We start from the raw sequence: 25,829 nt of genomic DNA, 5'->3' as shown, positions 1-25,829 counted from the left end.
AAGACAGAGGGTTTAGGAGGAGCTCTAAGCCTCCTCTAGGCAGCCTCCTTGATTGCTTCAGCCCCTCAATTCTTTTCTTTCTAGTCCACAATCTCTGCCAGCCAACATGCCCTCTCACTGCTCCATGCCCAGGTCTCCTCATCTGCCACCATATCTCTAAGCCCCTACAGTCTGGCACAGGAGGTCTGTGACTCTCCTGTAAGAGGGGCTAGACACAACGGCTGGAGGCTCCAGTAGCCAAGGAGTTCTAAAGGGCATTTGCCTACCCCAGTTCTGTTCCCCTCATCCCCAAGTACAATATCTGGAAATAGCCCCAAGGGGGAGGGTTGGTAGAAAGAAATAGATTTATTCTCATGTACAAAGCGGTCAGCCCACGGGACCATATACAACAGTTGCACAGAATCCTAGAAAAACGCATCTCTCTAAAGGCAACTCAGAATAGGTAAGGCAGGTGGCCCCCCTCCCCCCACCCCACAACACATACAGAACAAAACAGAGAAGGGAGATGCCAGCAGCCGGGCTGACCCAAGAAGCCCGGCCCTATGGGGGGTCTCCCAAGCCCCAGGGCACGGGTAGATATGGCCTTGAAGAAGATAGGAGCCCTGCCAGTTGGCCCTGTCAGGGCTGAGGCAGCCCTCTCTGGCTGCAGGAATGGGGAAGGGGCTTGGACTAAGTGGGGGGGGGGGGGGACACTCAGGGGGCCACTGAAGGACTCAGGGTTGGCTCTTTGCCCTAGGGTGGCAGGGACATTCCATGGCTTCTCCTGGGACTCCACAGAGCCATGAGGACTTTGATCTAAAAGGCGTCTTAGAAAACAGATTGTCCCATTCTCCTGTCTCACCTAGATAGGGGAAATCACTTGCCCAGGGTCACACAGCCAGGAGAATCATTGACTCAATTGGAGCCTGTCTTCCAGCCCTGGGATCCTTCCTGCCCACCATTCCTATCCTGCTTTCTCCCTGACCCCCCTCTGCCCAGAGCACTGAGCTGCCCCTCTGGCAGCTCCCCAGGTCCCAGTGCCCACCATAAGTATGTGGCGATCCTAAGGGGCACCTTCAGTGGCCCCGTGGCTATTTCTAGTTGTCCAGCAGAGCTAATGACTGTTTCTAAGATCTATTCTCTGCTCATTCAGATGTCCCACCCTCTCCTTGCATGAGGACCCTGGAGAGGGAAGAGGGCACAGATCTAATGGGGCAGGAATGGGGCCCAGGAGAGACCATCCAGGCTGCCTCAGAGGAGTGGCTGGGGAGGATTTGCCAAGATGTGGTCAGAAGTGCAGAGCAGGGCTCGCTGCTCATCAGTCACCCCTGTGCTCTCAGAGGACAAATGACAAAATCTTGGTGAGGCTGGAAGTCTTGCTTCCATTACACAGACAGGAAAGCTGAGGCCCAGAAAGGTTGGTACTTGCTCAGGGTCACATGGTAAGTCCTGGTCTAGAACCTAGGACCCGTGGCTCTGGTCCCAGGGCACCCGGCCAGGCCAGTGGGGGGCTGTGAGAGGAGGCCTGGGCAGGGAAGGGTCCTGGGGGGGGGCTCACTCAGCATCAAGGCTGAAACAGCCATTGACAGGGGCCCCAGTGCCATCCAGCTGAGGCACCTCGTACTCCTCATCCAGGAAGTCCAGCGAGTTGTTGCTCGGGAGGCCGCGGATGGTGAATTTGTGAGACACTTTGGTCCAGTGCTCACGGTTAGAGGCCACACGTTCATATAGCTCTGCCGCCTTGGGGAACAGGTCCTGCAGCAGCCTGGGGGTGCAAACGGACATGGACAGGGTCACAAATCAGACTGTGAGTAGCAAGAAGGATTAGGGCTCTACCACAGGAAGAACTTCCACGAGAGTGTGAGGCATAGGACTGGACGCTCAAGGAGAACATGAAACGAAGGGCCTGTTTATGGGCCCACAGGAGATAGCACCTGCATCTGCTGTGACTGCCACAGCCAGCCCTGTCCCCCCTACCCCCAGCAGACCCCCTGAGCTCTCTCACTTGTAAATAGGCATCGCGATATGCTCCATAAAGCTGATCTGCAGCTCAGGGATGTAGGCCTTCTCCCGGTCCATCATCTCCATCGGTCTGTTGCCCATGGCTTTCTCCTGCGGGCAGTTGAGTCATCAGGCCTGGTCCCCTCCTCCCTCCATCAGGTACCAGGATGAAGCTAACCCAGCCCCTCCCGGCCCCAGCCCAGGATTCCTCTCCCCACAACCTGACACCAGCAGTCACTCCCCACTTACCAAGTCTCCCTGGGAGAAGAACTCTTTGTAGATCAGCTCCTGAAAGGCCAACACTCTCATCACAACTTGTGTGTGGAATCCGTCCACCTGAGCTCCTCTACAGCCCATTCCCAAACTGGCAAACTGAGGCATCCCTCAGCCCTCCTTCAGGGTCTGTCCGCACCATCCCCAGTTTGACAGGGGATTGGCCCAGATTGGGAGGAGTGGCTGGGTTCTGGCCCACCTTCCGCCAGCCACTGACTTGCTGTGTGACCCCTGGTGAGTCCATGCCCCTTTCTAATCTCCCCATCTGTCACCCTGAGGTGGTCTAGGTTTCTGTCTCCCCAAAATATAGCCAGGCTGAGCTCAGCACAGAGAGGGTGAGCAAGATGCAGGAGCCACACAGAACTTGGCAGGCTGTGCAGCCTGCACCCTCCCAGGGAGGGGCAACACTTACTGCGATCTTCCTCGTAGTCTTCCAGCCCTTGGTCTGGTCAGAGAGGTCACAGGAGGTCATAAGGAGGCAGAGGAGGAGGCTATGGTGTTGCTTGTTCGTTCGGTCATAACCCACTGTTGGGGAGAGCGTGTGGTCAGGGAGAGGAGGCCCCACCCCCTCTCTCTGAGGGCAAGGTCCCCAGGGCCCACCTATGTGGTCCATGAAATTCGGCACCCTGGGTGGGAGCCGAAGGGTCGGTGCTGCATCTGCCTGGGTTTGGTGGGTTGATGCTGGAGAGAGTAGGTCTCTCTCAGCACATCCCCCTCTTGGTGGTCCTTTCCCAACCCCAAGGTCTGGGGTTAAAGACAGGCACCTTCGGCCATCTTCTGGAGGTCCTTGAAGATGCGGAGGTGGTGGGCCAGATCGGTGGCCAAGATGATGTCCCGCATCAGGTCCAGCATACGCTGATAGTCCTGGGCCAGGGTGGGCAGGGGAGCGAGGAGATGTCAGGGCCTCCTGCCAGACGCCCCCACCCACTCCCTCGGCTCCTTCTCCTGCCTCAGGCCAGCTCTGGGCTCCCATTCCCTCACCCCCAACCCTGGCCCCATCACCTTCCGGGAGAAGTGGTCAAAGATGTTGCAACCATGGGTGTTGAGGATGGCGATGGCCTGAGCGAAGTGGTGCCTCTGTGGGGAGAGGAATGATGGGGGCCCAGCTGGGGCCGGGGGCTCTGCTGACCACTGATGCCAAGAGAGGGAGCAGGACCGGTGCAGCCCCAGCCCCCAAGGTGAGCAGAGCAGGCAGAAACGGGGAGTCGGGGGTCCTAGTTCCCTTTCTGGGTTCTGTTTCAGCCCTCTGTGTGACCCCGGGCAAGTCCTCGCAGGCTCTGAGCTTCAGATCCCTCAGCTGTCACATGAAGGGACATGACAAGGCAAGCTCTGAGGACTTCTCAAACCGGAATGATTCTGAAATGATCCATTGGAGTCCTAGACACTAATTCATGCAGCAAACATTTGTTTGCTGACAAAGAAAGGCAGTGATGAGGTGAGGGCAAGGCTCCTGTCTCCAGATGCTGAAGGGCTGTCATTGAGAGAAGGAGCAGGCTGAGCACAGAACGCAGAGGGCAGAAGTGGGGCTGCCACAAGGCCTCGTGGGAGGGAGTGAGCCCCTCATCTCCCAGGGGTATGCAAGCAGGGGCAGTCTCCAGAGGGATGTTGTAGGGGGCAGCAGGGGGCAAGGTGACCTTGTCCCAGGTTTGGCTCCTATTCTGTGCCAGACCCCATGCCAAGTGCAAGGAATTCAGAGAGATCTCAGATTTTGTCCCTGCCCCAAGAGGCTCCCATCCTGGGGTGGGCAGACACAATTCAAACAACCTAAGGCAAAACTGGGTGTGACGGGAGGTGGAGCCATCCCAGGCCTGGTGGAGTGGGGGTGGAACAGGGTGTTCCCAGATATGCCAAGAGAGACATGCTAAATACAAGTTCTCCCTGTGCAAACCTGGGCTCGGGCAGGACCTTCAGGCTGACCCACATCCCCATCCACACCTGCACCCCTCCGAGCCCATCCAGCAAAATGAGCCCGACATGCCCTGGGGTATGGCTACAGCTCTCACAGCCTGTCTGGAGAGCACGGCTTGGGAACAGGAGGAGCTGGGTCATGGTCTAACTATGTAAGTCATCAGCCTTAAGAGGATGATGGGCACAGGGATATTGGACAGAATGGTGGTACCTCCATGACAGAGCCCTCGGAGCTGTAGAGAGCAGCCAGCACAGATTTCTGGAAAATCCCGGGAAATCTCCATTACTCCTTACATCCAGATGCAAGTGCCTGCCATATTAGGCTAGGCATTGCCCTGTCCTCCCTGCCCTCACCATTCCCCCATCTCAGAGCCCAGGCAAAGCCTTGGAGAGCCTCCTCCCATCTCCAAACCGGCTCCCGGTCCCACGAGCTCCCATCTCTCCTCAGGCTGGAGGAATGAGACTCCCAGATGCCCTGAGGAGGGTGCCCACTCTGAGGAGGGCAGAATCTTACCGAGGCCACCTGGAAGGAATTGTTTGTGCCTCTGTGGTCCAGGTCATGACACATGCAGGAAATAAACAAGGCGAAGATCTCGATGTCCCTGGTTGGGAGGCAGAGGGGAGAGGGAGATCAGGCCCCTTCCACACATCCAGAGGAAGAACGGCTGCATGAGATGTCCAGGAGCCACCAGACAGGAGCCGGGGACACCTGGGTCCCCTTCTGGGAAAGCAGCCCTGGTTTGGAGTTTGACAGGCTCACTGCTCCATGAGTATGGGACATGTGACTGTGAGCAAGTCCCACCTGGAAAATGGGGCAATGTAGCCTTCCTCAGAACCGTTAAGAGGATCGTGGGAGGTGGTGTATGTAAAGTGCCTGTCATCCTTAGGTGCCTCCCCTATCCCAAAGCAGGGGACTGTAACAGCTGCCAGACTTGGGGGTCAGTGCAGACACTCACTCGAGGTAGTTGGTAAGCTCCAGATTCTTGTAGAGCAGGTAGCAGAAGTGGGAGACAGAAAAGGCATGCATCCAGTTGTGGTAGGGGGGATCCCGGTAGCCCTTCTTCACCATCAAACAGAACCTGGCGGAGGGGAGAGGGCAGCAGAGGGGCCTCAGGCTCTCCTCTTCCAGCAAGCCCTTCAGGCTGTGCCTTGCCCCATTCCTTCCCTTTACTCATGGTCCCAGTGTCTGTGAATTGCCTCTCACTCATGGATCCTCTCCACTCCCACAGACTGGGCCACTCCTAGTCGTCCACAGAGACCCCTTCCCAGAATGCTGGGGCAATGGATGTGAGAGTAGAGGACAGAGGGAGGCAAAGACCAGGGCTGCCTGCACGTGGAGGGGAGGGCTGGGGCACACACCGGGCCAGAGTTGGGCAGTCAATTTTGTAGTTATTGATGAAATTCATGTCCTGCAGCATGCTCAGGATGGCCTGGAGAGAGTAGAAGGGAGGATTCAGAGGGACTGTCCGTTTCAAAATGGGTCCCCTGCCTTGCCCCTTCTTGAAGCTTCCAAACTTTTGGAATCTTAGAACTTTAGATCTGAACTGGAGAACCATAAAACGGTAGAGACAAGCATTCTCGGATCCATGAACTTTTAGAAACAGGGGACCGAAGAACTCTTGGAACCAAACTCACACAAAATCTTAGAAAGCTAGGGAGGGAGGTGCCAACCCTGAGGCCACGTGCCCCAGGCATTGTGGGTTCTGGAGCAGCCCTTGGCGATCACCCAGTCCAGCCACGAGCCCTGGGCAGGCCCTGTGGCCCACACCGGCAGACCACATGCCCACTCCATCTCTGAGGGAGGCTCTCTAGCCTTTGGTGATGACTCTGTCTTGCCAGGAAGTTCCTATCCACATCTAACTTAAATCTCTGGCTGTACACCCTCCACCTATGCAGTCAAATGGGGGGAGGGCCAGCTCACCATGGAAGTGTCATCCTCGGGCAGAGAGCGAGGGGTATAGGTGAAACTGGCAAAGTTGGAGTCAATGGCAGCCACAGGCTGGATCCCATCATGGAGAAGTTTGGTGTATTCATCATCAGAGACCTAGAGGGGAGCAACCAGAGTATTAGAAGATGGCCTCCACCCCCATCCAGTGTCCTCACCCTCAAAATCCCACAGTGGGAGGGAGCGCCCTGGCCCAGAATGCACCCACGGCAGGGCATGGATACTCCAATCCATGGGGTATCACTGGCAGGAGACCACTGTGGTACAGCCCATCTACTGTGCCTCCTCGCCTGTGACACCCCTCGTCTGTGACAGCCTGTCCTCAGCAAAGACAGAGAAACACCACTTCGGGACACCAGCAAACAATGCCAGCCTTTCATAGACACTAACTTGAGGATTCTTTCTTTCAGGGGTAACATCCCAGAGTCTAACCTTAATCCTTCCTATCACAGCTTTGACCCTATCCACAGAGTCTGGGACCTTTTGGTTTGGACACAGGGAAGAGGAAAATGACCACCACACACTCTAAACTAAAGCCCAGGACAGCTTTTCTGAAACAGGGTCTGGGAATGAGACAGATTATCAGCAGACTATGGAGGCGTGCATGACCACTGAATGTAGGCGAGCTGTGGGAAGGGCCCTGAGTAAGCTTCCTAGCCTTCAGTAATTCTCAAGGTGGGAGTCATCACCGGATATGGGGAACACCTGGCCAAACCAAATTCCTCCCCGGGATGGGTCCTGCTGCCAGCCTTGGAGCTGAACCGGAAACTGCTTGGAAGAGGCTGCCCCAGAGGAGAGCAGGAGGCCAGGCATTGCTTTGAATCTATCTTCTTATCTTCAGGAAAGGGTGATCAGAAAACCCAGGCTGGTCCTGGGCCCCCGAGGAACTGGGAGGCAGGGAAGAAATAGGTGGGCTGCAGGGGACCCTGGGATCCTGAGAAGAAGGACAGAAGCTCCGTGCAGGCCTCACCTTCATGTGGTACATCATCATCTCGTTGGCTAGGTGGCTGCGATACTGGGCCTCATTCACTTTCTTGTATAGGAGGGACTAGGAGAGAGAGGGAAAGGTGGGGCTCAAACTAGGTGGCTATGAAATCTCAGAATGCCCAGGACTGGGACAAAAGGATCATATAGCGCCCCCCCCCCCCGCCCCGTTCCTATCCCATGCTGGCTCTAGTTCAAGCTTTCAAGCTCCAGCCAGAGTAGGGACACCCCTCCGACTTTCACCCATACCTTCCCCCCTTGCCCCTCCTCCCCAGGTCCTCTTAGCATTTGATCCGGCACTTTGCACCCCCTCCTGAGCCTGCCCCAGTCTTCAGTCATGGAGCCTGAGTCCCACAGCAGAGACAGAGATGCAAGGAATGGGTTAGCCTCAGGAACCTAGTGGTTGGATTCCTGGCTCAGAGCCAACTCTGGACAATGAGACCCAACATTTCCCAAAAAGAAGCTGATCAGGGGCTTGGGTTGAGGCTGCTTGGCAAAGAGGGTGGGTATTAATGACAATTGGGGTTTCCCCCTGATCCCAGGAGGCTAACTTGGCAAGATAGGAAATAGTATCCCCAATTTTCAGATGGGAATCTGAGGCTAGAGGTGACCAGCAGGAACTGAAGGCTGCACAGCAACCGAGCAACAGAGCTCAGACTCACAGTGCCCGTCTGGACACAGCCAATGTGAAGGTGAACAGAGGGTCCTGCACCGACCCTGCCCTTTCCCCACTCACATGGGCTATGCTGATGCCACAGTAGATGGAGAAGGCGGTTGCCAAGTCCTCGTCGAACTTGCTGAACCATGGTCCGTTAATCTTGTTCACCAGCTCGGCCACACCGATGACCTCTGGGGGCCGGAGAGGGGCTAGGACCGGCTGCTGGATGTGTCCGGCGGCGTCCGCCCTCCCAGGGTGTCCTCAAGGGACGTCCCAGCCAGGGTAGTCCCGTCCTGTCCTTTCTGCTTCCGGACGCTAAGGCGGTGGGGAAGGGTCGCCGACCCTCCGCTCGGCTCCGCCCCATCCTGCTCAGGCCCCGCCCCCGCCCGAGCCCGCCCCACTTCCCGGAGCTGCCCGGAGCTCGCACCCTGGTTCTCGTTCTTGATGGGGAAGCAGAGGATGTTGCGCGTGCGGAAGCCGGTGCTGTCGTCCACACCACGGTAGAAAAGCGGATGCGCGTACGCGTCCGGGATGTTCAGGATCTGGCCGGTGGTTGCCACGTGGCCCGCAATGCCCTGGTCAGCCGGGATGCGGATCTCGTAGCTCTGCCAGGGCAGTGATGGAGTAGAGAGGAAGTCAGCGGCCGGCCACAGAACGGACCATGGACTGTCCCGCTTCCTCCTCCTTGGGCGCCTTGTGGACTCCCGGCCCCAGGACTACGGCCACACACTCCCTCCGCGCGCCCGTGCCTCACCTCGTCATCCACCACGCCCCCGTCGAACACCTTGGCCACCAGCTCATTCTGATCCAGCAGGAACACGGAGCAGCTGTGGGGAGACAGCCACGGTCCACAGGACCCTGACAGCCCTCTCCCACCACCCCCACTTCTCACGACTTTAGGCAAAGCCTAGATTTCTGAAGCCTGAAAGGTGCTATCCGTTATGAGAGACCCTCCTGAGGGCTGGCTGACTCCAGACATTAGTTAATCCCAATGATTTTTTTTCTTGTAGTGCCTACTATGTGCCAGGCACTGTGTTAGGAGCTGGGGACCCAGGGCCAACAAAGTGAGCCCTGCCCCTGCTATCATTGAACGTTATTAGTGAGGGTCACAGGCATGAAATAAAGGATCACACAAAACATGATAGGGTCCCGCAAGAAGGCAGTGGAGGGGAAAAAAGAAGCGAAGAAGGAAGGGGATGAGGACCCAGGACTGAGGCCTCTCTCACCTTACCCTGGGGTAGACTGACTTACATCTCAGCATTGCTGAGGTTTCTGGCCTCTGTGATGATCTCCTGGAGCAGGACAGAGACATCATCTGTGGGAGGGAGAAGTATGGAGGGCATTGGTGAGACCAGGCTAGAATGCCGAGGCCAAGCCCTGCCACCTCTCTTCCCCAAAATGCCAGTCCCCGCTCCCACCCACAGCCAGGCATGGAGGCCAGTTCACTCACCCAGGTGAGTGAAGAGGTTCTTTGCCACTTGGAGAAGAGCCTGGAATGGAGGAGATGAAAATCATAGGGGTTCACATTGCAGAGGTCACACCTTCCATCCCCCTGCTTCCAACAGCTCCAGGGTCTTCTCATGCCCCCTTTAGGGCTCTCTGGACAGGCTGGGGACTGGCACAGTCTAGTTATATCATTTGGCTACCAAGTGAAGGAGTGGAAGTATAGCCCCAGTGAAGGTGCACAGTAATCTTGAATCTCAGATGCTCATTCACCACTGCTCTAGCTGCCCAGATGTTGCTGTAGTACCCAAGTTGAACACTAGAGGACGGTCACATACAGTGCCTGCAGCCAGCGGCGCTGTCCTGAGGACCCACCGACATCCCTCTTTAAGAAGCCTCCAGGGCACTAGGTAACCTTCCTGCCATGGGTCCAGAAAGACATGGGCTTTTCCCTTATGGATGATGCTCTGGGGCTGAGAGCTGGGCGACCCCTTCCCCAGAGTGGCTCCTAGAAGGTCACTCACCTGGCACTCACACTTGAGCTTTTGCTCTTTCTGGAAGGCCAGGGTGCTGGTGAGCACCGTGCTAGTGTAGTGGAAGCAGTGCTGGATCACATGCTCATCCTGGTCCGTGAACCTGGGGCAGAGGGCAGAGGTCACTGGAGAGGCAGTGGACAATGGATTTCTCCCTGTTTCTCCTTACTTCCATTTCTCCAGGAAGCCCACTCAGAGACGCAGTAGCTAACCATCACTCCCCTCTACTGGGGCTGTTCCCTGCACAGGCAGCTGGGCCAGCTTCCCCCTCAGACTTGGGGCTCCCTGAGGGGAGGACTCTAATCCTCCTCAGACTATTGTTGATTGAAGCCAGAGCCATGTCTCTATCCTCTGACTTCAGATTTATCCAGACTGAGGCTGGGTCTCTTCTCTCGGACTAGAGACTTGCCCAGGCCAGAGGTGGATACTCTCCTGCTCTTCCCAGGGGCCCTTCTGGCCTCACGAAGTACCCTGTCTTGTCCAGCTCCTGCCACTGTCCTACTCACCCTGAGTCTGCAGGCCCTGATCTGGTGCCTCCATAAATCCTGAGGTGTTTGTGAGGAGGGTAGTGCCCACCTTACTCAGACAGCTAGCTCTCAGCTGAAAAGATAGCCCCAAATCCTTTTTGAGGTTATTCAATCTGGCCACCAAATGACTCATCACTAGGGAGTTTTGTGGGGCCGGATGGACCAAGTTGGGGCAGGACCTGCTCTGGGGAGATGGGTTAGCCTCTCCATGTGGGGGTCTTCGGAGTGAGGGGGAGCAGGGAACACACCTCAAAGATCTTGACCTTCTCTCTGTCCCCAGATTTCCCTGCCTAGGCTTTTTCCCATTTTATGGCTGGTCTCAGTGCTCCTCTGCCAGGATATCCCCCACTCATGCTTGTTGCCCAATGATTTGGGTCTACATCCCCATCCCCACCAGCCTGTGTCTGTCTCCCCACCTTCCCTACCAGCCTGTGTCTGTCTCCCCCTTCCCTACCATGACATTTGAGGCCCCTCAGTCTGGTCCCACTCACCTCTCTCCCCTAATCTATGGGTATCTCTCATACTAAGCCATACTAAGATCCTCCTCATTCTGAGAAAACCTCAGTCTCTTTCACACCTTCACGCTTTTCCCCACACTGTTCTCTCTGCCTAGAATACCTTTCCCACCCTCCTCCCTCTTGGCCCTGAAAATAAACTCCAAGTCTTGAAGGCAGGGACCATGACTGTACCACCCAGTGCAGAGCCTGGTACCAGGGAGTTATATGGGAGGTGTTTGCTGAATGTTTTAACTATACTCTACCTCTGCCCTGGCCACCAGCCTCATCACACGCCCAGCTCAAGGGACTCTGGAGTCCCCGTTCTCTGGGCTCCAGGCAGCTTGTCTGCAGTCACTGCTCTGAGCTGAACCCCACCTTGGCTCATGCAATCATTCAGCACTCACTCCCTGAAATATGTGGGACCCAGAGATGGCCACAAAGTTGTCACCAAGGCCCCATCTCATTTCCCTTCTGATACCACCTTTCCTCCAGGTTTAGGGCCATCTCAGAACCCAGTCTCACAGACAGCAGCCCCTAATGAGCCCCTTCCCTCTGTACTCCCCTCCCCAAAGGCCTTTCCGGGGCCACCTGACCAATGCAGGGCTGGATACAGTAGGTGCCCAACTTGTGTTTATTGAATGGTGTAAATGCTCCCACCGCTAGGATACCAACCACAGATGACACAGATCCACATCCTCCCTGCCTCAGTGAGTTCTACTTCATCTCTGTCTTCACTTCCCCAGGCCTGTCCAACTGCCTACAGAGCTCTGTGCTGGTGGGTCCTGCTACTCAGGCCTATGACTTTTATATCTCTGCCCCACCTATGCAGACTCTGTCCCTGTGCTTCTGACATCTCTATAGTCCCAATATCCCGGTCTCCACTTTCTGCAGGACCTCTAGGCCCTCAAACCCAGTCTGCTTGCTTCAGCCCCAGGGGCCAAGCTCTTTGTCAGTATCTCTCTGCATCCCAGAATCAGGACCCACCCCTCACCTGCCTGCTTCTCCCTCCCTATATGATCCAGGCACAAACTGCTAGACCATCTGGACCAACTCTGGCAGCATTCACATACTGAACCTGCACCCAGGATAGACATGGCTAATCAATCACAGCATTGTTTCTCACTAAACTAATATTCATTCTCAACCCACTGTTTCAGGCAGCTACCACCAAGTAATGAGTTGGAGTAGAACACCAAATCTATTTGTGATACTACTTTTAGACCCCAATCTGACCTCAGTTCTTGCAAAATGCTTCCCAAGCCTCTTTACCTGACTCTGCCCTGCCCCTCCGTTTCAAATGATTCTTATAGTTGCCCTATCAGTGTCTCTAAAGCCCCTTAGCTTAGCCCAGCCCCCCAGCCTATTCCCTTTAGCCCTTGCCCACAGTGTGATTCATGCTCTGCGGGTCCCAAGGAGTTCACCCATCCCAGAACTTACCACCCCTCCATCAGCCAATTCCCAGCAGAAAAGCCAAAACAGGGTGATGGCAAGTGGGGGAAAGACCAGTACTCCAGCAGGGGATAGCCCAAACTGGGGGAAGTGGGCAGGCAGAAGGGGAACTCATTTGGACCTGAACATGATTTTAAATAAGCCAAAATGGGTGATGGAGAGTCAACAATTACCTGCGCCCCAGCCAGCAGCTGCAAGGGTCTGGCACCTTCACAATCCCATAGTCTCTTGCAGCAACGAACCATTTGACCCACCACTGCTGGGGCAGTATCCCCTGCCTGGTGCCCTTCCCTGTTACCCTAGTAGAGAACCCTGCCCAGTCTTTCAGCTTCTGATCCACTTCACCCCACCAAGACTCACAAGTCTCCTCCGAGCTTGTTGAAGGCGCAGGCCAAGGCCACCACCTGGTCAGTGGCCCGGCTGATGACAGGAATGCAGAGCATCGCCTGCAGCTCACAGCCCAACATGCTTTGCAGCTGTTGTACATCCTCCTGCAAAGGGGGAGGTGTGTCAGGGCAGGGAAGGAGGGAGGGACCATGCTTCCCTCCCCTAGCCCTCCACCACACTCTGCAACAGGCAGTTCTAAGGGACCTCTGTGAGATGGGAAACCCTAGGACATGGGTATGGGTTGGGAGAAGGTCCCTGGGGCTTGTTTCCGCCATTCCCAGGCTGCCTTGTCCCAGAGACCCTGTCCCTTTGCCTCCTCCCCTGGTCCAGCCAGGCCATGGCTTACAGAGGTGAGATCCTTCAGCTGGATAGACTTCTTATCTTCCACCACCTGGCCCAGGCGTCCTGTCGTCAACTGGAGAGTGAAGAGAGGCTGAGCCAGGGCCTAATTCTCTCTAAGGTCAGGTGACCTCAGACTCAACCCCCCTCCCAAGTCTGGAAGTTTCCAGACCTTCCAGACACCTTCTTCAGTAAGTCCAAATGGTGGGTAGAGTCAACACTGGGGGGCGGGGGTGGAGGGTGGGGTGGGGTGAGGGTCTGCTCTTGACTAGAATCCCCTTTGGATGACTTTAGGGTCTTCCCTAATTAGGAATGAGAAAAGCAAACCCCAAGGATTCTCATTGATTTCAAAGATCCTGAGAGAGCCAAATCCAGAAATGTTCCAAGAGAAGTGAACTGGCCCCAAGTAAGCCTTTCTATAGATTGTAAGAGAGCACTCCTAATGGATCCTGTTCATGAAAGATCGTGACCTCTCATAAGATTTCTTAATAGATCCCAAGATCCAGATAATTCCATCAGATTCCAAGAGATTCTAGTAGAGACCCCAGTCTCTCTGGGCAGATCCCTGGAGTGCGTAGCTGGCCTTAACTGCTCCCACAGAATCCAATACAGAGGACGGTCGCAAGACTCACCGGAAAGCTGGTTTCTTCCTCCAGCACTTTATCTCCGATGACCTGAGCGGCAGAGCGGGGGTGGGGGTGGGGGCAGTTAAAGGGTGGGCAAGGCTGTTCCCTCGGAGACCTGAGTCCCCCCGCCCAGCCCCATAGTGGACCTGGGCCCTCACCTTGCAGGAAAGCTGGAGATTATCCTCGGACACCAGCAGGAGGCAGCAGCGGGATGCCTGGGTCTCCTGCTGCAGCTGAAATGCAGGGACCGAGAGGGGCTGACGGCGGATCTAGGGCCACCCCCACTCCCCAGCTCTGGCCTCTCTGAGGCTCCTCAGGTAGAAGGAGGAGAGAGGAGGGGCAGGGCGTCGGAATCTGAATTGAGAAGGAGGGCTCACTGGGACCTAGGTCCCTGGAGGATCACAGGGGGAGAGGCACGGGCACTCACGTATTGGAGGACTTTGAGCTGGAGGGACGAGGCATCCAGGTCGTAGAGTTCCCCTGCAGTGGCGACACGCCGGTCAGAGAGAAGGCTCACAGACTTCCCCAGAGGTGCTCCACCTGCCCACCCAGCCCATGGACCTCCCTTCCAGTTGCCACCTGGCTCCCCAACCCAGACCGCACCCCCTCCAAGAGGCCCCTCCCTTCCAGGTTAGACCCGCTGGGCGGGGTCCTTACCGCACAGCTGCAGGATCTTTTGGTCCTGGTCGGTGTGAGCCACACCGCCCTTCTGGTCTCCCGCCACCCCCGCCGGGGGGTTCGCCACCCCCGCCGGGGGGTTCCGGACTGCTGCCGAGGCGGCGCCAGGCCCCCGGGGCTGCAGAGCCTGCACCCTTCGCAGGGCCACCAGAGCCTGGGACGAGCAGGGCGGTCAGCGAGTCACTCGTCCCACCCTCACCGCACACACCGCGTTGGCACCCTCGCCCTTGCTCAAACCGTTCTCCCTCCCGGCGAGCCCACCACCCCCATCCCGGTCCCAAACAACGCAGCCCTCAGCGCTCCACCCTGCCTGTGGGCTCCCACTGCCCCAGGAGCATCCTTCCGCCCTTGAACAGCTAAGTACTGGGTTGTCTCCCCCGCCTGCCCCCAGGCTCTTACAAGACAGGGCAGGGTCAGATTTCTCAGTGTCTCTAGCACTCACGGGAGTAAAATCCCAGGAAAGAGCCTCATTATCGTGAAGGGCATGGTCTTTCCTAAGTATTGACAAGGTGTTTGTGTTGCCTCATCTCACCGGTACCATAAGCAGGTCAGTGCTATCCTTATCCTCATTTTCAGATGTGAAACTGAGGTTCAGAGAGGTTAAGTGACTTGCTCAAGGTCATACAGCCCAAAGATGCTGCACTGCTTGTCCAGCTCCCTGGCCAGATCATCTCCCCACCGGCTATGATGAGGGCCTTCAGCAGCCCCCATCCTACCTCAGCCCTACCCTCACTCACATGCTTCTCCACGGCTTGCAGGCTCCACTCTTCACTGTCACTCAGCTGGCCACAGTGCACCTGGAGGAATATGAGAGGGGGACCAGCTGTGACCTCCCCTAGCCTCCTGTCTCTGCCAGAGTGCCCTCCTCATGCCCAGCACACGCTTGTCCCCACCAACACATACACACTCCAGTCTGTGGGCCTCAATGAGAAGCCCATCCTTCTGACCAAGCAGATAGCTCCTCCTTCCTCCAGGAAGCCTTCGGGGGCTAACCCAAAGAAATAGAACTTTTCTGATCTCTGCCTTTTCAGTCACTGTCCCATCAACAACACAGTCCAGGTGTTTAGTGAGGAAGGGGGTTACCTTGGACCCTCTTCCATCTCTCAGCCCATAGAAACCTTAAGCCCTGATTATGGAATCAGTGGTATTAGTCTCAGCCTCCAGCTCCACCTTTTCTGAGTTGGGGTTTGAGCCACCCCAAAGTCTGAAGTAAGGGAAGAGGTTCAACATTTAGGATGTACCTGCTGTGCCTAAAGAACTTGAGAGGAAGATGGGTGAATGAATGAAAGGAGAAAGAAAGTGCTTGCCTTCCATGTGATTCTTTCACTAGCCCACAAGGCAAGCTTCTACCCTGCATATAAAGCAAGGCCCAGAAAGGTGGAATTGCCTTGGCCAAGGTTACACGGCAGGAAGTGGCAGAGTTGGGACAGCACCACCTACTCCCTCCCCTCCTCTGCCTATACCTTCCCCTCTTTGGATCCACTCTCACCCCTCCCATCCCCCAACCTCCACCAGCCTGTCCCTCTCCAACTTCCCTGTATCAGTCACCAGGAATATCCTCAGCCCATCTTATCTCTGTGAAGGCCCTTCCCGCCACCCCTGTTTGGGCAGTTTGTAAGAAAAATGAGAGACAGAGACAGAGAGACAATGAGAGAGAGAGAGAGAGTGAGAGAGAGAGAGAGAGAGAGGTGGTAGTCTGGGGCCCCACTGCAGGCCCTGCCAGCCAGGCTCCCCACCTTGTCACCAGCTTCCTGCGCTGACTCAGGGCAGCTCACCACCTGCAGGGCTCCCCACAGTGCCTGCTTGGGGTCCCTCCTTCATCCTCAGCTCCCCACTCGGCAGCCCCTGCCCGCCTTGCCTCTGCTCTAGGTACCCTGCCTGGAGCAGATGGAGAGGAGGAGCCCAGCAGGTTCTCAGAAAGCTCACAGTCTGGCGGGGCGGGGTGGAGTGGGGGATACAATTGGAGGGGTGCAGAACCTCATACCTGAGGAAGTAGGAGAGGGCAGACTGTGTGGGTGAGAACCGAAGGCTTGTGGGAACTCAGAGGGGGAGGGCATCTGGGAGGCTTCCAGAACTGGCACTGAAGTATGAGGAGGAAATGTGGGGCCTGAAGAGGGGGGACACTGCAGGCAGGGGCTGTCCTGGCAGTCCTGGCTGGTAGGTGGGCTGGGGATATGAGGACCAGGGCCGGGGTGGGGTCCATGGTGCTGCAGGGGGAAGAGTCTTGAATGCAAGCCTAAGGAATTGGACTTTCGCTTAATTGTACTGGGGACCCATGGGGCAGACTTTAGCATCTGTGGACCAAAAATGGTATTGAAGGCTAAGCTCTGGATGAAGTGCCATCTATGACTCCCATAGGACAGGGAGTTGAAAGAGACTGAGGGCATGATTCATTTGTGTATGCTTACATAAACATGTTGGTATTTTACTGTGCTATCCTTTTTGTCCTTCTGTCTTGACCCATTTCTCAGGAAAAGGGAAGACTGGGACCCCCCCGCCCCCCACCGCAGGGCTATGGGCACAACTAGTTCCTGGGTTGGCAATACAGCCTGGTGCCAATCAATACAGAGCTGGTAGACTGAAGGAGAGCTTCAGGAGGGCTGGAGAAAAGGAAGGAATCGCAGAGCCCACCCCCACCCACTGGACCCCACCCACCCAGCACACGCTCCTGGGCTGCCTCAGCCCATCCCCACCCAGCATGTGCACAAGCCCACATACACAGTCTCATGAAAACCCTCCGCACTGCCCATACACTCGCTTTGCCATGGAGATCCTCAGGCGTGTGTGCACACATGCGCACACAGAGTACAGTCCCAGACTCAAAGACATCCGCACACGCACACTCACAGCATCTACACCATCCATACGTGCACATGCGCACCTGTACACAGGATACTTGGGTCCACACACCCAAGAGCCACGCACACACTTCTGGCCCCCCACTTGCAAACACACAATCACCAACATCCACACGTGGCTTTTTGCTCACCAACAGGAACACACACTTGCAAACTACTCTTTCTTGTTAGTTAGGGAATGTGTCTGGGGTCCAGCGGAACACTCAGGAGTGGGCACTGGGGCTGTGGAGAGGGTTGAGAGCCCAGCACAGCCCCTATACCCCTCACCCACACGAAGTTCAACATGGCTAATTGCACGAACACCTCATCCTCACGTAAGGAGCTGGTGTGACTGGCACAGCTGAAGAGAAGAATGGGCATAAATCACGCATCAAATGCTAGAGACCAAGGGCCGCCCACTCCTGGGACTTATTATCCCAGAACTGAAAAATAGAGCTAAAGACTCTTTCCACACGAAGAATCTGCAATCAAAGCACCTTGAACTACAGGGTGCAGAGGCCCAGCACTCAGCCAGGCAGCCCGGCACCTGGCTGGCATATTCCTCAGAGAGCCCTCCATTGACCATTTCTCCATCAGGCTCCAATATTGCAGGGCTCCCTGTTTCCTTGCTAGCATTCGCCATCATTTCTAATTCTATCCTTATTTCGCTCACTTGTTTGAGGTCTGTCTCCCAACCCCTCCAGACTGTACGGTCTGTGAAAGCAGGGGTCAGTCACTGCTGTTTGCAGCACCTATAGCACACAATGCCTGGCGGTGCTCAAGAAATATGTCTTCCAGGGGCGCCTGGGTGGCTCAGTCGGTTAAGCGTCCGACTTCGGCTCAGGTCACGATCTCGCGGTCTGGTCCGTGAGTTCGAGCCCCGCGTCAGGCTCTGGGCTGATGGCTCAGAGCCTGGAGCCTGCTTCCGATTCTGTGTCTCCCTCTCTCTCTGCCCCTCCCCCGTTCAGGCTGTCTCTCTCTGTCTCAAAAATAATAAAATAAACATTAAAAAAAATTAAAAAAAAAAGAAATATGTCTTCCATTGATGGATGCATGGATGGGTGGATGGAAGGACAGCTGGAAGGACGGGTAAATGGATACCAAGAGCAAACAAAGACTCCTAGAGGGGAATGGGGCTTGTGGAGGAAGTAGCTGGTGAGTCAGCCCTCCCAAAATATCTGCCTTGTGGCACTCCTTTTACCCTTTGTACCCTCTGCCCTGAGGATCTGGTAGCAGTTAGGAGGGCTGTGGCTGCCTGGGCTGCCTCTCGAAGGACGTGAGATCCACATCAGATGTGTATGTGTCGGGGAGAGGGGTGTCCTGGGGAAGTTCATTTCTACCTGAGTTGGAAGGCACAGGCTTGGAGTAGAGGTGGACTGTGAATAATCTAAACACCTGTCAAGAGCTCCTAAAAAAACCACAAACTCTTCACTGCCCAGGGTATTTGAGGAGGTGGGCAGACAGTTGTCAGGAACTCCTCCTAACAGCCAAAGCCCCAGGTAACATCTTGCTCAACAGCACACACTCCACACCTCAGCCTCACCTGGATCGAGCTCTTTTTCCAACCACCCTGCTCCCCACCCTGCCTCGGCTCATGCTGTTCCCTCCTCTTAGGATACCCTTTCTAGTCTTCTCTGCCTGTCAACCTCCCCCCTACTCCCCAAAGCCCCACTCAAATGCTGCCTCCACCACGAGGCACCCCTTGTTGCCCCAGCCTCTACCCCTGGAGCACCTGCTGGCAGCATTTATTCCATTTGGCCAGTTGTAGCCTGAGGCTGTACCTGCCTTCCCCCAGACTGAGCTTCTAGAAGGCAGAAATGGGTCTCACTCCTCTTTCTGCCACCCTCCCTACACCCAGCTGGGATACCTAGAGCAGGGTTTTTGCTAGGGTGAATTAAATTTAATGTGGCCCCTCTGCCTCCCCAGCACACAACACACACATACACACTGGCCTTCCCCCTCCCCGCCCCCCCCCCCCAGGAGAAAGCAGAAGCCTGGACTCCCAGCTCAACCTGAGCCAAGGTGAGCAGTGGTCATGGCAGCCATCCTCCTGCCCGCAAGATGAGCAAACTCCAAATGTCCTCCTCTTGCTGGAGTTGCTGCCCTTCTGACCCAGCCCCTCCATAGGAGATCTTTCTCAGGGACCCCCAGACTCTTCTCCCTCCACAGAAGTGGGGAACGAATTACCACCACCTCCCGCTGCCCACCGCTGCACATTGCCCCTGGCCCTGGTCCTCTTCCAAGCCACCAGCTCTGGCACAGATTGGGACCAAAAGAGGGAGGGAAGCGGTGCTGAGAACTCTGTGCCAACAGCAGATCCATCCCCTGCGGGAACAGAAGCTGGGGGTGGGGGAGCAGCTTGCCGGAGAAACCGAGGGGCCGGCAGCTCCCTCAGTCAGGCAGATGGGGCTTCTAGGAGACCAAGCCAAGCACTCCTTCCTTCCTCTCCTCTCCTGCCCCCCACCGCGGCCGCCCCCCCACTCCCACCGCCCTCCCCCGCCAGCAGCTCAGGAAAGGTCAGGCGCCTCAGAAACCTTTAATTCCGTTTTAATGAGCTCTGGAGGAGTCCCACGGGCTCAGGAGGACCCACTCTTCATCTGCCCACGCCCCCTAGTCTGTGCCTTATTGAGGTGGTGCGGTGGAAGCGGACCCCCAATAGTGGCGATTTGGGGGCGCTAAACCTCGGTTTCTAGGACAGGACAATGATTTTGAATGCCCACCTCCCGTATGGGAGAGCAGGAAAGAGAGGCTGAACCAGCCCCACCAGGGTCAGCCAAACCCTGCCGGTGGAGCAGAAACCCGATGAGCTCCGCCAGGGGGCAGCAGAGGGCAGGGGGCGTCTCGGCCTGGGTTCTCTGCCTGACTGCACCCCCCCAACCCCGCCCCCCTGCCTAGGCCTGGCATCCCCACTTCCCACAAAAGCCCCTTCCCCCTCCATCTCCCTCTCCAGGAAGCCCGCCCTGGTCAGCCATGGGGCTGGATGCCTTCCCAGGCAGACCCTCCGGGTGGGCCTCCCCCCCTCCTGCTCTTGAGCTCTGGCCACCGGAATCTGACTGAACTTCTCATACTATCTCTACTTGTCAGGGCCATGTCCATCCATCATTCCTCAGTGTCTTTCAGGCCCTCTGTGGACAAAGCTCTTGGCCCCCAACCCAGCCGGGAGGATGCCAAAGAGGAAGTAAGGTCAGGGTTGCACCAACAGCTCCATGGGGCTGAGAAGTGCAAAAGGGACTTGCACATGTCTCTGGAAGTTGCTGACTGGGCCAGTGACTGCGTCCTGCCCATTCAAGGTAGGGCAGAGTGCTGGGGTGTGGGAGAAGCCAGACTCCTCCTAGACCCCATTTCCTCAACTCCAGCCCAGCTTGCTGTAACACACACACACACACACACACACACACCCCCTAGACAGGCTCCATCCGCTATCCCTCCCTTGGTCTCCACTCCCCCATCCCACCCCACACTGTTCTTACCAAGATGACGGCTGCCACAGCCCCAGCCTCCTTGTCCACCAGCGGCATGACCAGCACTGAGGGGGAGAGGGCAATGAGGTGGTCCTGTGGGGCCAATGAGGCTCAGAGATATGGAGCCAAGCCCCAGGGTGGGGGAGACAAAGACACAGACAGAGAGGCCGGGACAGAGACACAGAAAGACCCAGAGACCCAGAGAGATGGGGGGTCCTGAGGTGGCAACAGAACAACCACAGCAATGTCCCCTGCATGGAAGGAAGCCCCCTCATGTTACAACTCTCCTGTGACCACCCCCAGCAACCCTGAGAGAGCAGGAGGCAGGTAAGGCTGAGCACCCCTATTTTACAGATTGGGAAACTGAGGTCCAGAAAGGGGAAGTGACTTGCCCAAGATCACACAGCAAGTCAGGTCTCCTGACTCCCAGTCTTGTGCACTTTCCACATCGAGACAGAGGACACAGACCTAGAGAGACTGAGACACGAGGCAGAGAGACATGGCGGACAGGGGGTGTGGAGAGGAAGAGAAAGAAAAATAGAGACAGTGACAGAGAAAGCATGACAACAACACAGCCCATCTAGCATGAGACACAAGCACGTGACCACTGCGGCCACTGGCCACTGAGCCCTAGTATGTGCCCGGCCTTTAACATGCGTTATCTCATTTGCTCCTCCTCAAAACACCCCCTCAAGGTAGGTTCTCTCATCCCCATTTTATAGATCAGAAAATCGAGGCTCAGAGAAGTTAGTAGCACAATAGAGAGAGAATTAGATGAGGGGATTGCCGAAGACACAGAGCAAGAGGAAAAAGGAGACAGAGAGATGAAGACAGGGATAGAAGACAGATGGGATCTGGGGAGCAGGCGCACGGTCCCTCCCTGCCCCTGCCCAGTTCCCAGTCCTTACCTTGGGTATCAGGAGCCAGTGGGGCCATCAGTCTGGCCAACGGCTTTCCCGGCAGGTCCGAGGGGCCCAGTCCATTGCAGCCCAACCGCTTCCTGGAGATCACAGCGTCTCTGAAAAGAGGATGTATGTGATCCTACCTCTCAGTCCCTGGATCAAAAAGGTGCAGGCCCCAACCTGGGGATACACAGCAGGCTGGACTCTGCACATCTGCAAGGATCTAGACAAGCTGACCGGCCATAGGGCGGACATGAGGAGGACACAAATAAAAGAGATAGGAACCCTGACCTGTCATGTGGAAGAGGCAGGCAGCCACAGTCTGGCCTCTGGTGCCTCTTTGCTGGTGGGTATGTGAAAGTACCCTGGGGCCCCGTGCAGGTCCCCCAGGGCAAGTAAAGCAAGGGCTCAGAGCTTTACTTTAAAAGGCTGCCTCTTTTAAATCCTGCTGTGGCCACTACTTAACCTTGGGCAAGTGGCCTACCTCTCTGAGCCTCCCAGGGAGAAAGAGTGTGGGGAAGAGGAGAACCCTAACCAACTCAATCCTCAGGAAAGCCATTCTATACACCTGAAACTAGTGTTACACTGCATGTCAACCATACTTTAATTAAAAGAAGGGGGGGGGAACATTCTAGAGCAACTATCAGCACTAAGCACAGGAGGGAGGACTCCAGAGGTAATCGTCGTAACTAAAGTACCCTCCATTCCCTATGTGCCATGCACCATCCAAGCAACTCATAGAGATTGACTCAGAATTCCCAACAATCCTATGAATTAAATATTATCATCATTTCCATTTTCAGGCAGAGACACTAAGGCACTGGGAGTTAGGAACCTATCCAAGATCCCATGGTTAATAAGTGGTAGAGTCAGGATTTGAACCCAGGCAATTGGCACCAGAGCCCATACTCCTAACTGGCTGGTGTGTTTGAACCTTCCTAAAGACCTGAGGGGATGTGAGTTTCCAACGGGATTGGTATGAATGGGTGTAGGTGTGATGGAGGGGCAGCGGGTGGGGGTAGGTGATGTAGGAAGAATGAGTCTCTCTCTGCCCTCACTACACATACCACCCTACCCCCACAACCCGCCTCTAGCTCTTCCTGCTGAATTAAGTGCCTGATTTTTCACCAACTGTCACTCCCTGAGGATTAATTGTCCTGGGTTCCTCATCCCTCACGCTGCCTCCACTTAATTGTGTTTGTAGGAACTGCCTGGCCTGAAGAGAAGAGAAGCCTTGGGGGGCTGGGACTCCAGTGTGTGCATGTGGGGTCACTAAGGGGAGCCAAGCAAAGGCCAGATGAGGAAAAGAGAGGAGGTGGCCTACAAGCCTCCTGATTAGGAGGTCACGGCCTCTAGAGAAATTGAGGACTAAGAGGTTGAGCTTCTTGGTAAAGTTCACGCCACATTCTGAACTGGATCCATTCACTCCTGGCCTCTTGGTTCAAAATCTACAAGACCCAGTGGTGTGTCCCACCTTCTAGCCCTCACACGCTGGGCTATTAGGCTCCGGGAGTGCTAGGCCCCAGCTCTGCCCTGTCCAACTGTGCCAATCACCCCAGGAAGGAATAGGAATCTAGGGTGGCAGGAGGGCAATGCAGCCATGGTCCTGGAGACTAAATTGATAAAGGCGGGGTCTTCATGGAGGCAGGGGCCAGGCCACCTGGAGGCAGGTGACCCTCAGCCAATCCCCTCTTGTCGAACCCACCCAGCCACTTGGCCTCGAACCGTCTGGTTACTAGGCAACCACAAGGTGGCGCTGGTCCCTCCGTTGCTGGTCAGTAAAGGCTGTAGTTTCATCTCTCTGACCCCTGACACCCCTCTTCCCCCAACCCTGCCCCAACCAGGGGCTGGCTGCCTTGGCTTTGCCCTCTACCCCACACCCCAGGAACCTGATGAAGCCTTTCTTCTTTTCTGCACAAAACTCCCTCCTCTGTGCTCATGGCTCCATGACTCTCCAGCCCCAACTCTATGATCTCCAGACCCCAGATACCCAAAGTCCTCCTGTAAGCCTGCCCTGGATGTCCCGAGGTTGTCAAAGGCACCCAGTCCCAACCTGAATTTATTCTCTCCACCACCAAAAAGTGGCACAACCATCCCCTGGGTCCCTTGTGGCTTGTCCACAAACTGTCCCAGCTACCTCCCTCTTCCTCACTTCCCCCATTCAATGAGTGAATCACCTCCCATGCATCTCTCACAACTGTTCCCCATGGAATTAGTATCAAAGAAGGCTTCCTGGAGGAGGTGATGCTGAGTTGGGTCAAGGCAGGCAGGAAGGGATGTGCAAGCAGATGGAACTGCATGTGTAGAGGCTCAGAGGAAAGAAAGAACATGTGTCTGCCGGATGGCCCAACTGCAAGAAGGTTAGTGTGTCTGGACGGCTTGGAGCGAGGCTGGAGAGAGCCCTGAGGAGCTGGGCATGATCCTGAGGGCAGTGGGAGCACCAGGAAGGACTTGAGTTGGGGAAAGTAAAGGTCAGGTTTGCTTTCAGGTGCATCAGTTTAGCTGCTGGGTAAAACTCTCACTACAGAGGGAGAATCTGAGAGACTGGAAACCTCTTGTAAGGGAGGGCCTCTGGTCTCAGTGGTCCCTGGTCAGCAGAGGAGAGGCAGGGCTTGGGCAGATCAACCTTGACTGAGCCCACATCTCTCACTGAACACTGGGGCCTCCCGGGAGGTTAAACCCTCAGAAATCCTTAACCTTGGCACCTTGCTCTGCAACCTGCCTTCCCTGGCCTGGCCACATCCCGTGGTCCCAGGCAGGTCTGTGCCGGGCCATGCTCACCTCAGCCCACCCCCCATGCAAGCCCTTTGCCTCTGCTGCACCCTTCCCAGAACTGTTGTCCCCTGGGAAGTTTTAAAGACACCCACAGACTGGAAGGGGAAGGGGAGGGCCCAGGCTGAGTCTCCTCCACCCAGATGAGGGTGGGTGTTTGTCTACCCTCACACCCCAATGGCTCCTCCCTCAATTTAGGACCCTCTGCCCTGCCTCATCTCCCCTCCTGACGACTCCAGCCTCCTACCTCCACCTGCCAAGCTGATGGTGGGGGTGAGGGGACTTCACGCCAGGGGCCAGCTGTACAGGTTGAAGGCTAATGACTCAGCCCTGGTGCCTGGGTGGTCATGGCTGTCCCAGTGGCGATAAAGACAGATGGGCACAGAGTGAGGAGAGGAACGGGCGTGTACTTTATGACGGTTCTGTTCCTTTAACAATTATTTGTTTAGTGGCAAGAGTGGAGAAAAAGGCTCTCTGTTGGTAGGGTCAAATGGCCTGGAAAGAGCTGAGTGCCCAGGCCCTCTTCTACTCCTCTGAGCCCCTTCTTTGGTGAGGCCCCATCCCCTTTACTGAGCACCCCCCCACCCCACTTCCTAGGGCCTAAATCTCTCTGTGACCTTTCATCTCTCTAGGGGACAAATTATGATTCAGCCCAGAACCTGGACCCTCCCCTCCCCTTCCCTCTCCCAGAATGTGAGACTCTGGAGATGGGAAGAGACTATTTCCTGTGTCCTTTGAGACAAATCAGAGGAACACAGATTCTGTGGTAAAAAAGGACCAGGTCAGCTCTGAGGAAGGAATGTGTCAAGGTTGGGCCCTGGGACCCCCAAATGGTAGCAGAGGGAGACAAGCAGCTGGGGCAGGTGTGGGTGGTGTCTCTGTGGCAGCTGAAAGGCCCCAGACTCTGCCACACTCAGCATTGGGTCGTGAGAGGCTTCAAGGTGGCAGGAGACACAATAAGAAGAGGAAGGTGGCAGGGCTGGGGACTGAAATAGGCTGGGAGGTTGAGGGGGCTCCAACAAGAGAGAGACGAAGACTTCCAGGAGGTTCTCCCCTCCAGTTCTTGGAATTCAGAGCTGGACCAGCCCTCAGACATTGTAGTGTCTTACTGTCTCCCAGGAGTGGACAGGGGCCCAGCGCGATCTCAGGACACCCCCCTGGATCCCAGGTCTCCTGACTCCCAGCTCGTGTTTCTTCTTGTGGAAAGACCCATCCCTGAGGGAGGCCGTCATGGCCAGACACCTTTTCTGGAAATTGGATCTTCCTTAGTGTCAGGGAACTATGGAGCGGGCCTCCTAGAACGCCTCCAGCTGGGCTGTGGGAGATTAGGGAAATGTGGCCGGTTGAGATGGAGCCACACAGGGAAGGGCTTTGCTAGGGACAAGAGGGCATGAGCCAGCACGAGGGGGGCAGGGAACCCAAAACGCTTTGTGAGGATGAAACTGGGCACCTGCGAGCCCACAGGGGTAAGGGGGCAGTGGCAGGAGGGGCCTCCCCATTGTCCCTTGGATGTCTCCCCTGCCTCCCTCATACTACCCTGAGCCCATCCTCTGCCCCTTACCCCCGGGTCCTTATCTGTCTTTATGACCCGACTCTATTCACACCTGCTGCTGTTTGCCAGCCCTGCCAG

At 56.0% G+C, this 25,829-nt stretch overlaps 1 protein-coding gene across 3 annotated transcripts in view; it reads right to left on the bottom strand.

The window, feature by feature from the left end:
• Window positions 1–321: 321 nt before the first annotated feature.
• The window catches only part of PDE2A (phosphodiesterase 2A), a 98,649-nt gene continuing 73,141 nt past the window's right edge, over window positions 322–25,829 (bottom strand). For all 3 annotated transcript variants that reach the window (XM_042958325.1, XM_042958324.1, XM_042958326.1), the window contains 27 exons: window positions 21,434–21,543; window positions 20,535–20,590; window positions 14,965–15,024; window positions 14,207–14,381; window positions 13,977–14,029; window positions 13,708–13,782; window positions 13,556–13,597; window positions 12,931–12,999; window positions 12,558–12,688; window positions 9,716–9,827; window positions 9,199–9,238; window positions 9,000–9,063; window positions 8,503–8,575; window positions 8,176–8,353; window positions 7,827–7,939; window positions 7,077–7,154; window positions 6,083–6,205; window positions 5,521–5,591; window positions 5,118–5,240; window positions 4,676–4,763; window positions 4,373–4,420; window positions 3,256–3,330; window positions 3,018–3,117; window positions 2,666–2,778; window positions 2,230–2,268; window positions 1,985–2,091; window positions 322–1,744 (listed from right to left, as the gene is read on the bottom strand). In XM_042958325.1, the coding sequence (XP_042814259.1) occupies window positions 1,534–1,744; window positions 1,985–2,091; window positions 2,230–2,268; window positions 2,666–2,778; window positions 3,018–3,117; window positions 3,256–3,330; window positions 4,373–4,420; window positions 4,676–4,763; window positions 5,118–5,240; window positions 5,521–5,591; window positions 6,083–6,205; window positions 7,077–7,154; window positions 7,827–7,939; window positions 8,176–8,353; window positions 8,503–8,575; window positions 9,000–9,063; window positions 9,199–9,238; window positions 9,716–9,827; window positions 12,558–12,688; window positions 12,931–12,999; window positions 13,556–13,597; window positions 13,708–13,782; window positions 13,977–14,029; window positions 14,207–14,381; window positions 14,965–15,024; window positions 20,535–20,590; window positions 21,434–21,543 (2,527 nt within the window). In that variant the 3' untranslated portion in view covers window positions 322–1,533. The remainder of the gene's footprint in view (window positions 1,745–1,984; window positions 2,092–2,229; window positions 2,269–2,665; window positions 2,779–3,017; window positions 3,118–3,255; window positions 3,331–4,372; window positions 4,421–4,675; window positions 4,764–5,117; window positions 5,241–5,520; window positions 5,592–6,082; window positions 6,206–7,076; window positions 7,155–7,826; window positions 7,940–8,175; window positions 8,354–8,502; window positions 8,576–8,999; window positions 9,064–9,198; window positions 9,239–9,715; window positions 9,828–12,557; window positions 12,689–12,930; window positions 13,000–13,555; window positions 13,598–13,707; window positions 13,783–13,976; window positions 14,030–14,206; window positions 14,382–14,964; window positions 15,025–20,534; window positions 20,591–21,433; window positions 21,544–25,829) is intronic.

Source organism: Panthera tigris, chromosome D1, assembly GCF_018350195.1.
Source record: "Panthera tigris isolate Pti1 chromosome D1, P.tigris_Pti1_mat1.1, whole genome shotgun sequence".
Lineage (NCBI taxonomy): Eukaryota > Metazoa > Chordata > Mammalia > Carnivora > Felidae > Panthera > Panthera tigris.
Note: the sequence above shows the minus strand (reverse complement) of the source record. Positions and strands in the feature narration are given on the sequence as shown.